We start from the raw sequence: 10,942 nt of genomic DNA, 5'->3' as shown, positions 1-10,942 counted from the left end.
ATATTTATATTATTAAATTTATATTTCAAAACTATAATTGGGTAACATATAATTTTCTTTCACTGTACCCCTGGGTTACAGTGAATCTGGGGCGTGGCCACGTATTAAATATGCATGCCTATGCGATGGGTCGAGATTTCTGCCGAGTTATGAACTTCCGCCTGCTTATGCGAAAATTTTCATATTTTTTACGTGCCTAAAAACCAAATGGAGCACGGACTTCGATTGCCGGAGTATCAGGTGAATGATATTCGATGTTCTGCGCCACCTTAATCATTCTCCCCGGCCTGTTTTACATGCAAGGAACACATGTGAGGCAGAAACCGGAGCCGCAGTCCCGTATATCATTGCCTCGGGAACCGAGCCGTGGTTGTTGCTTTTGTTGTTTATTTCAAAAGTTAATTTCGCACTTTATCATCGACGGAGCAGCCGCTCAGTCAACGGCGTGTGGGAAATGAAACTTTTCAGCGGAAACGGAAGCTGTACACTTTCCCCCTCCCCCCGATTTTCCTCCATCTCCTCCGATTGCAGCTTCTACTGGGCAACTTTTGCTCTTGGTGTGAATAAAGTAAAACAAATGAAAAGGCTTGAACCACCCCCTCCCCCACTTTCCCCACTTTTTTCGCTGGTGCTTTTCTTTGGCAACAATTGCATTGCGGTAAACAATATTTCTGTTATCTGGGCACCAGGGTGGTATACTTTACAGCTTCGTTTCCGTGCCCATTTTTATTGTTGGCTGAAAGGCAGCCAAGTGTTTAATGCACAACTTTTAGCGCAATTGTTAAAAGAATTAAAAGAGAGAGAAGTCGGGGTAAAACAAAAGCCAGATATGATAACAGCCAGAGGACCGGAACCGGAAGGGAGCTGCCATAGACTCCGGTTAGAGTGGAACATGCGAGAGAAATGTGCCGTGACGTGGCAAATGTAATGGAAAATGGTCACAGGATCCACATCCACATCCACAACCACCTCAGGCTGCTCCTGCTGGCCAACTATTTTTATGCAGCCTGGCAATGTGTAACGTGCCGTAGAAAACAACGACACCATTCTTGGCTCTAGAGCTATTTATATGTTTATTCTCCACGAGCCCTGGCTATGATTTCAGTGCCAAGTGCGTAGCTGCCAAGGGGGCAGAAGCGCTGCTTTTCGGAGGTTGGGGCTCTGGCAAAACCCCGGACTAACAAGCGACGTTTATTGCCATAAAACTTTACGACAAAAACTCATTTCCGTCACCAAAGCAAAGCGATAAATGAGAGGGGAAATCCACAGCGAAATCCACCGAAAAAAAGGATATAGGATTGCCTCGATTTTCATCTTCTAGACTTTGGAATGAAAAAATATAACATTGAATAATACCCATTAATCAGGAAATTCCGAAAATACATAAAACCATCAACTGGGTTATAGATATTTCGAAAAAGAAATTTAAATGCGATGTGTTCGCATATCTAGTACTGAAGAATTCGCGTTTTAAAATGGTTTATTGATATAATAAAACTTATTTATATCTATGTTAAATTAGTTTGGTGTTTTTCGGTTGCAGATCCTCACCTTTCTTTTTAAATTTATTTAAATAGTTAATATTTGCAACTATCGACTAGCATAATCTGTGGTGGAGTGTCAAAGTAGATGCCGATTTTTTCTCCGCCTGTGGGGCGTCGATTGTACAATGAATCTAGGTGGGGACTTTTGGCTCTCAGCTACACATGTCGCAGAAGTCGCAGAAGTCGCATCCGGAACGGAAGTGGAGCACTCAGCAGCAGCGGAAGAGCCACAACTTGAGCCATTTGTCAGCTGGTGGCACTTGGCTTTGGGTCTGCTATGCAAATGGGGGATCGGCTCATATTAAAATGCTCAAATAATAATAATAATTCGGTTGACATTAGCCGGGCGAAGACGCCGAGAAGCAATTTAATTATGCAGATAGTCTTGCCGGGAATTACCTGGCCGGCAGCTGAAAAAGCAGCCGGAGCAGGAGCCATTGCTCATTAGTGTCAATCTATTTAGCATAAATTTCAATTAAAGCAATATCCTGCAGCCAGGACACGACGATGAAGCCGACTTAGGACACTTTCGAAGAAAAATACGGCCAAGGAAAGGAGTGCGGAGAAGAACAAGCGAAGCGAAGGATGCAAAATTATGGCGCCCGCTGTTGTCATCACCGCTCCTTTTTTTCCACGACGGCGTCTCATATTTCAGGCGAACGCTCATTAAAATGCAAAATGAGAGTAAAGTAAAGTATACTGGAAAACTCACAGGGGGAAGGTTTAAGCAGAGTAGCTCTAGCTCGAATCTTGGTGCCCCGAGTGCCAATCATTGACCAAGGCAACCGCCACTTGCAAATCCCGGCTAAGAAATGTTCTCTAAACACTCGACAGTTGGTGGGGAAAAAACAGATCTGGGGATTGAATACTCTTGCCAAGGACTCTCAATATAAAATCGTTATTTTAATTTTGAAATTTTGTATATTTTTATATAAATATCTTACAATGTCAAAACAATAAATGTGTTTTTAAAAAATCGACCACTAAAAAACTAGTGTAGTGCCAATCTCTTGGTGGAAATCATAATACCCCTTGGAATGGAGTAGAAATTGTCGTAAGCCTTTCAGCCTCAGACGCCGACTCTGAGTTTCACGTTATGAGAATGCTGCAATATTTTCGCAGAGCTTACGTGCCGCAAAACCCAGACAAACAAACACACACAAGAACACGCACTAAAGGATTCCAGAAAGGAGCGCTTAGGAACTGACAGTTTTGTAAATATGTGTGCAGAGGTTCCCCTTGAAATCCTTCTGAAGGAGCAACTCCCCAGCAGGCGGAAGGAAACAGTTAATACTTCTGTCTGTTATGCGCTTACTTCCTGTCTCCATTAAAAGTCATTCTTTCGGATAATCCTTTTGGCAACATTATGGCAAGTATTAAAACTTTTTTGCACTAGCCAGAGAGCATCATCATCCCTCTCAGTTTCCCACATCCCCATTTTCCAAGCCCCCCTCCCCTCGGAGTTCTATTACCTTGCAAAAGTTTTGCAGATTCTTCTGCTGTTGTGGCCAGGATTTGGATTTGTTGTGCTGTGTTCTCTGCTCGGTGAGCTTTGCTGGGGACCCGGAGTAGGGATTTGGTGGGGGCTTCGGTTGGTCTAGTTGTTCTGGCGGCTCTGGTTCCTTTGGCCAGCTGCAGGGCATTCCATTCATAGGTGGCCCCGTTTTGGCCACTGCCTCCGCATGATAACCATAAATATTTCGTGTAATAGAAAATGTTTTGCAAGTTTCTTTTTTTGTTGTGCTCACTTCTTGGCTTTGGCTTGATTACGGCAGCGAATTGCTGGCGAAGTTTTAATCGAAAAAAAAATAGCTCGGGAAATTCCACGCTAATGGTATATGGTTGGGTATTCAATTCGGAATAGTTGCTCTGGCCAGGAGGGCATTTATCATCATCAGCGGCTTGACTCGAGGCATATTGAATATTTGGATTTTCCCAACTTCAAATGAATATTAACGGTTAGTCGGGGTTAAACCTCCTTCCGGAATTGGGTGGGAATTATTCAAATTTCGACAAAAGGTACCCAGGCTAAAACACGAAACGTGTTCGGCATCCGCAAAATCCTTTGAGCAAACACAGTGGCAAAGGCTAAAATGACACCAGCGGCTATATTGTTACTTCCGTGTTGTACTCCCAGCCATTAAAAGAATGCTTGGGTGAATGCTGAATGCTCCCTTTATGCAAATCCCCGAACCTATGATGGCTGGAAGGACCTTCCTGTCCTCTTGTTGCCATGAAAAATTGACACCTCATCGCTTTTCAATGGAGCACCTGGAACCAGAGGCTTCGCTCGTGGGTGAAAGACTTCGGCTGATTGAACCGTGTCCGGCTTTAATGGATTCTGCTCCCCGGGGAGATAATCGCTAGACCTTTTACGGATGTCTTAGATAAGGAGTTTTTTCCAAGGGATATTGGTCTTGAATTTAGTTTCTTAAATCTTGAACTAAATAATTATGTGCTAGAAAAAGCAGGGGTTAACACTGTAGTTCAAAGCAGTTTCTCTGCTATGCAATTTCTAATCAGTTAAGGAATATTTATCGACTTCTGTAATAATTGTTTAACATGATAAATTTGTTGAGTGTTGATAAATTTTATTATAATTAGTTTATAATTATATAACTCCCATAATTCACTTTAAATAATTCTTAACTTATAAGAACAGTTTTTAATTACCGTTTATATTTTTAAGACTAATAAGGTTTTTTGTTTCCTAAAAATCATATATCTGTCACGAAGGAAATCAGCTGATTAAGCTTTTCCGCCCAGCTGATCTCCGTTCTCCATTTGTCGTACTCGATCATCGATTGCCAGAAAAGCTTCCCCAGTTGTCGTGGAACTGCCAGCCGGTGTGCTCGCATGAAAAACGAAATATTTCGGAAATAGCTCAGCCCGTGGCCAAAAATGTTCGGAGGAAATTCCAGAGCAGCAGGCATGTGGCATCACATGGTTTTGCTCAGCTGCATTTGGAGTGCATTTTTCGTGTGCCATAGCCGAGGGCAGCAAATAAACATCGGTGAGTTGATGTGGTCAGCAGCAGTGAAAAGCAGCTACCCCAGGTTTTTATTTTCCTTCCAGGTGCCTTCTTCTACGACGATGAGCTGGAGCTGGAAAAGGAGTTCATGGAGGTGGTGAACGCTATTAATGGACCGGAATCAGAGCAAACCCATCGTTTTAATCCGCTTATCAAGCGCTTAAAGCCCGAAGATGGCAGTGTAACAATGCAGGAACAGGGTAATTCCATCCCCTCTCTTACCACGAAACTCTGAATGAATTTTGTGTTAATTTTCGCTTTCAGCCTGCGATCTCATAGATAATGGTGTCGCGGCTATTTTCGGACCAAGTTCAAAGGCGGCGAGCGGTAAGACGAGTATGGGGAAAATCTTGTGTAGAAGACGAAAGCAAAATAGAACAAGCAAAAAGCTTGACGACGAATTTGGGCCAGAAGAAAATGTCAGAGAACTTTCGCAACAAACAGCCGGATTTGTTTGTCAACAGAGCGGATGAGTGATCAGTTCTCTTTGGCCTAAAATCTATATTATATCTATTTTTTGATCTCTTTGCAGACATTGTAGCCTTGGTGTGCAATAATACCGGCATACCGCATATAGAGTTTGATGTCTCGGACGAGGAGCATCAGGAAGAGAAGCCCAACCATCAATTAACCCTGAATCTCTACCCATCGCAGGTTATATTGTCAAAGGCCTATGCCGATATTGTGCAGAATTTTGGGTGGCGCAAGTTCACCATTGTTTATGATGCCGATGATGGTGAGTGAAATCAGTCTTTTTAATAATATTTTTAATTTCGATAAGGTTAAGTTTTTAATACCCTTGCATAGGATATTAACATTTTGGTAAGAGGTTTGCAATACAGGAGATATTTCTGAAACTATAATGAATTTATATTCTTGATGATGTCTTTTTATGTGGATTAGTTAATACTTTACATTTTATAAGGGGTAATATCATGTTTTATTAAGAATTCCAAGCGATGGAAATTTATTGATATATTAGCCTTACATCATGGTTTTATATCATTTTGGACAAGGGAATGGTCCAAAATGATATAAAACCATGATGTAAGGCTAATTTATTCTATTAATCATCAATTTTCGATATTCCTTCTATTCTCGTTTTTAACTGAATTTAGTTATTTGAGCTATATATTTGTTTTTAAGTAAATCCATAATCATAATAACTTGTTCATATCCTTTAGAACTATTATATTTATTTTCAAATGTACTGATAATAATCCAATCCTGTCTAGCTAAAGCTGCAGCTCGCTTGCAGGATCTTTTGCAGTTGCGAGAGGTCCATAACGACGTAGTGCGAGTAAGGAAGTTTCAAAAGGACGATGACTACAGGGTGATGTGGAAGAGCATCAGAGGTGAACGACGAGTGGTTTTGGACTGTCCTCCTGGCATGTTGGTGGAACTCTTGAACTCCTCCTCGGAGTTTGGACTGACTGGACAGTTCAATGTGAGTTATTATTACCTCGTTATCTTTCCCTACTTAGTTTTCTTTAACAAACAGCACATATTTTTGACCAACTTGGAGACCTACACTGATCACTTGGAGGAACTCTCAGCGGATAATGAAACTTTTGCCGTAAACATAACAGCTGCTCGTCTGTTGCTCAACCCCGATACGCCAGCGGTGAGTAAACCAGTGATTTTCCCTAACTAATTTATCAATTATAAGCCAAATTAACCTTTAAATAGTATTCCCAGCCTTATGGATACGTTACTCAAAGGGAGAACATCGTCTACGAAAGCAATGAGTCGGAACGCACTCTGCTCCACGACCTGATTCATGATGCACTACACCTTTTTGCGCAATCCTGGCGGAATGCCAGCTTCTTTTACCCGGACAAGATGGAAGTGCCGCGAATAACCTGCGACTTTGCGGCTTCCGGAGGTCGCACCTGGGCCATGGGTCGCTATCTAACGCGCCTCATGAAAGGGGTAAGAAGTGCAGCTCTAGAATAACCAAAGGAAACTGCCGTTAATCTCCGAGGTGTGTTGCAGACTTCCGGCGTGAACAGCACGAACTTCCGGACAAGTAGTCTGCAGTTCGACAAGGATGGACAGCGGATAACATTCAACATTGAGGTGTACGATCCCCTGGACGGCATTGGCATAGCCATCTGGGACCCCAGGGGCCAAATAACTCAGCTGAATGTGGACGCCAAGGTGCAGAAGAAGATAATATACCGCGTGGCCACGAGAATAGGACCGCCGTATTTCTCGGTGGACGAGACTGCCGCCGAGCTAAATCTTACAGGCAACGCTCTGTATAAAGGATATGCCGTGGACCTTATAGCCGCCATCGCCAAAGAAGTTGGGTTCGAGTATATCTTCGTTCCGGTTGCCGATCAGCAGTATGGAAAGCTGGACAAAGACACCAAGCAGTGGAATGGCATCATCGGGGAAATCGTTAACAATGTAAGAAGATATATAGAAATAAATTCAGTCTTTGTTATATACTCTGCCTGAATTTAAGGTTTTTATACCCTTGCAGAGGGTATTATAATTTCCGTCAAAAGTTTGCAAGGCAGTGAAAGAGACATTTCCGACATCACCAGGAGAGTCGATTAAGCCATGTCCGTCCGTATGTCCGTCTGTCCGTCCGTCCGGTTCTACGCAAACTAGTCCCTCAGTTTTAAAACTATCTGCTTGAAACTTTTCCAAAAGTTGTCTTTCTATTGCATGTAGTATATAAGTCGGAACAAGCCGGATCGGGCGACTATATCATATAGCTCCCATGGGAACACTAGAAAAATTTTTTTAAAAAATTATAACTTTATTGTTAATAATTTGTTTCTTTTTTGTCTTTGGTATTTAGTTATATTTAAATATTATGGAATTACGGTTTTAATTAAATTAAAATCGGACAACAATATCATATAGCTGTCATAGTAACGATGACAAAATCCAGCGCAAAATCGACATAGCTTCATAGTTTTTACTAATATAGGCATAGAAATCGAAATGCAAGGGTATATAAACTTCGGTTTGCCGAAGTTTGCATACTTTCTTCTTTAAAATATGTCCTCTTATTCTAATTTATATATTCATGATTATTAAACCTCTAAGGATGCGCACATGGGAATTTGTGATCTAACCATCACTCAAGCTCGCAAAACCGCAGTGGACTTTACGGTGCCCTTTATGCAATTGGGAGTTAATATACTCGCCTACAAAAGTCCGCATGAGGAAAAGTCACTGGATGCGTATCTGGAACCCTTTGGCGGCGAAGTCTGGATCTGGATTCTAATATCGGTGTTCGTGGTGACCTTTCTCAAGACAATAGTGGCGAGGATCTCCAAGATGGACTGGGAGAACCCGCATCCGTGCAACCGCGACCCCGAAGTGCTCGAAAATCAGTGGCACATCCACAACACAGGCTGGCTGACGGTGGCCTCCATTATGACGGCAGGATGCGACATCCTGCCAAGGAGTCCCCAGGTAAAAATACACCAGAAATAATTACAAATTATGATTAAACCTAGAATATTTTCAGGTTCGCATGTTTGAGGCCACCTGGTGGATTTTTGCCATCATCATTGCCAACTCCTATACGGCCAATCTGGCTGCTTTTCTGACCAGTTCCAAAATGGAGGGCAGCATCGCCAACTTGAAGGATCTGAGTGGCCAGAAGAAGGTGAAATTCGGCACCATCTACGGTGGCAGTACATATAATCTTCTGGCTGAATCCAACGAGACCGTCTATCGCCTGGCTTTCAATCTGATGAACAACGACGATCCCTCGGCCTACACCAAGGATAATACTGAGGGAGTCGAACGCGTGAAGAAGAACCAGGGCAACTATATGTTTCTCATGGAGACCACCACCTTGGAATACCATTGCGAGCAGAACTGCGACCTTCGCTCGGTTGGAGAAAAGTTCGGGGAGAAGCACTATGCCATCGCGGTTCCATTTGGTGCGGAGTACAGGTCCAATTTGAGTGTGGCCATCCTGCACTTGAGTGAACGGGGTGATCTGTACAGTCTCAAGCAGAGGTGGTGGAAGAACCCCAACGCCAGCTGCTTTGAGGAACCAGATCCGAATGCCACTCCCGACATGAACTTCGAGGAGCTGCGCGGCATCTTCTACACGCTCTACGTGGGCATCCTGATCGCTTTCCTCATCGGCATCACCGAGTTTCTGGTCTACGTTCAGCAAGTGGCATTGGAAGAGAAGGTGATTCATATCTTTGATAATATAAATATAAATATGAACTCATATTTTTTTTTTTTATTTATCTTAACTCTTTAAATCTTTACTTTGAAATTAAATCCCTGCTTATATCTTTGGGATTCTGACATACACAGCTCACTTTAAAGGCCGCCTTCAACAAAGAGATCCGGTTCGTGCTTTGCGTGTGGAACAACAAAAAGCCCATAGTGGCTGGCACCCCAGTATCCAGTCTCAGGACCACACCGCGAAGGTCCTTGGACAAGTCCTTGGAGCGCACTCCCAAGTCAAGTCGCCGAATCGTTATCGGACGCTCCTCGGAAGAAATGCGTGAGATGCCACAAGGATCTGGTTCTGGCTCCTCGTCGGCCACAAATAACACGAAGTTGGAACAACAAGAGGAGCGTTTTTAAATACTCTGTTGTCATTGATTAAAAATATTTCATTAAATTGTATATGAATGCTTAATTAATATAAAGTTTGTATAAACTGCAGCTGCTGCTTCATTTCCGTAAACAATTTTTGTTCAGTGCTCGCTGAGTTGCTTTCAATAAAGGCCACGGCCATCATTTCAACCGTAATCAATTTGGAGCTTCTTTAAGCTTGAAATTACTCGGCGGGGGCTCTTTTCTGATCCCGCAGGCAACACGAGATGTCGATGGTGGAAGTTAGTGCATGGTTCGCTGGCCAACTGCATTAACCCTTGCTCCTTTCCGCCGTTTATTGTTGCCGCAGTTCAGCTGCTGGCTTCTGGCGACGGAGGCTGTCTCAGCTTGTCAATTGCGTTATTGGAGCTTATTGACATTTTATATCCGGCAACTGACGAACCTCGCTCCCCATCGCGAAAATTATTTAAGCAGCTGCAGGCGAGATGAGCGGGAAACAGGAGCAGCTGGAGAGGGGAGCAAGGACCAAGGACCAAGGACCAAGGAGCAAGGAGCTCCTGCTGGGGAGATTGCCGTGTTCGTGTTGGGTCGCCCTCGGCCTTTGTTGGTTTGTGTAAAATGAGCAGCAGTGACAACGACAGTCCAAGAAAAAAAAACAACAAGATGATGTCAACTGACAACATAGAGTGCTATGCACTGAAAAAATAAGTGTGCAACAAAAACTTGGGGATGCTTCAAACCATTTACTAATAGTTTGTATTTGAACAAATGTACATTTAAATGTTGGAAAGAAGAGTATTTAACAGATGATGTAGTTTAATGAATTGAAGCTTGATAGATTTAAAGAAGTATTTTAAATTTGGGAAATGTTTTCCTAGATTCAACTTAATTTATTTAATATACCATTTCCCTCAGTGCATTTGTCGCTTCCCGGGCAGATCGCATTGCATTCCATTCCATGCCGTGGCGAGTGTCATTTAGCCGTTTGTTTGTCTGCTCCGCAGTTCAGTGTGTTCAATTTTTAATTATTTTGTAGTGAAGTGGCTTCAGCTTCGACTGCCGGGCTACGTGAGCCGTTCGAGTAGTTGACAACTGGAAAAAGTGGGGCGGAGGAGGAGGAGGAGGCCTCAGAGCAGCCAGCAGAAAAAAAGTCTCCACAGATCCGCTGAATTTCGCGGGCTCAGTGGCAAATCCAACACACTTGTTGAAGCCACAATTATTTTGCAGCATGCGCAGTAGCGTTCTGATGGCCCGAATCCACCACCGATGGCCAATGGTTGAGGCACGGACCACAAAGCGACAAGTTCCACAGCCTCCAAAAAGGGGGAGGGACGCACCCCCAAGGACGAAAGACCAAGGACGAGTCTTATACGGACGGCGGGATGTCATTTGTTAATGCCACGCACGTAAGCAATTTCCGCACGAAAGCGCATTCCTTGAGCCTTTAATGTACTTTTTGATGTTAACAAATTTTTCGAACATTTGTTGTTGACTGAGGGAAAACGGGGGGACAGACACACATTCATGAACTGAATCCTAAGTTGGGGCCACAGTTGATCTGCGGTTTATGCGATTGGGTGTGAGTGATTAGAGTCGCATAAACAAATTAATAAGTGGGCTTCAAAGTTCACCGCATCTCCGAGGAATATCCAATCAGGTGGCAAATTTGGAGTGTGAAACAGCGTTAACAGGAATTGGCGTCCAACGAAGTGCAATCAACACCTAGCCACAGTTATAAATTGAGCAATTTTCCACTTGGGAAAATTTATGAGCTGCAGCCGTGGTGTAAATTGTGGCCAGAACGCAGTCGGATAAG

At 43.2% G+C, this 10,942-nt stretch overlaps 1 protein-coding gene across 1 annotated transcript; it reads left to right on the top strand.

The window, feature by feature from the left end:
* The first annotated feature begins 4,380 nt into the window (after window positions 1-4,380).
* LOC108037646 (glutamate receptor ionotropic, kainate 3) lies at window positions 4,381-9,321 on the top strand. The gene is made up of 11 exons (XM_017114273.2): window positions 4,381-4,557; window positions 4,620-4,775; window positions 4,840-4,902; window positions 5,108-5,311; window positions 5,811-6,022; window positions 6,077-6,199; window positions 6,265-6,507; window positions 6,571-6,987; window positions 7,639-8,010; window positions 8,066-8,746; window positions 8,878-9,321. The coding sequence occupies exons 1-11, from the start codon at window positions 4,446-4,448 to the stop codon at window positions 9,151-9,153; spliced, it is 2,859 nt and encodes a 952-aa protein (XP_016969762.2). The 5' UTR covers window positions 4,381-4,445; the 3' UTR covers window positions 9,154-9,321.
* The last annotated feature ends 1,621 nt before the right edge of the window (window positions 9,322-10,942 follow it).

The sequence above is a fragment of the Drosophila rhopaloa genome, unplaced genomic scaffold, assembly GCF_018152115.1.
Source record: "Drosophila rhopaloa isolate 14029-0021.01 unplaced genomic scaffold, ASM1815211v1 contig_2, whole genome shotgun sequence".
In the NCBI taxonomy this organism is placed as follows: Eukaryota; Metazoa; Arthropoda; class Insecta; order Diptera; family Drosophilidae; genus Drosophila; species Drosophila rhopaloa.
This window is presented reverse-complemented; position numbering and strand designations above follow the sequence as displayed.

Bases quoted from the DNA above. Each gene is read 5' to 3' on its own strand.
- LOC108037646 (XM_017114273.2), top strand. From the start codon at position 4,446: ATGTTCGGAGGAAATTCCAGAGCAGCAGGCATGTGGCATCACATGGTT. The intron at 5,312-5,810 runs GTGAGTGAAATC...AATCCTGTCTAG, and splicing joins TGTTTATGATGCCGATGATG to CTAAAGCTGCAGCTCGCTTG. The intron at 6,200-6,264 runs GTGAGTAAACCA...ACCTTTAAATAG, and splicing joins TCAACCCCGATACGCCAGCG to TATTCCCAGCCTTATGGATA.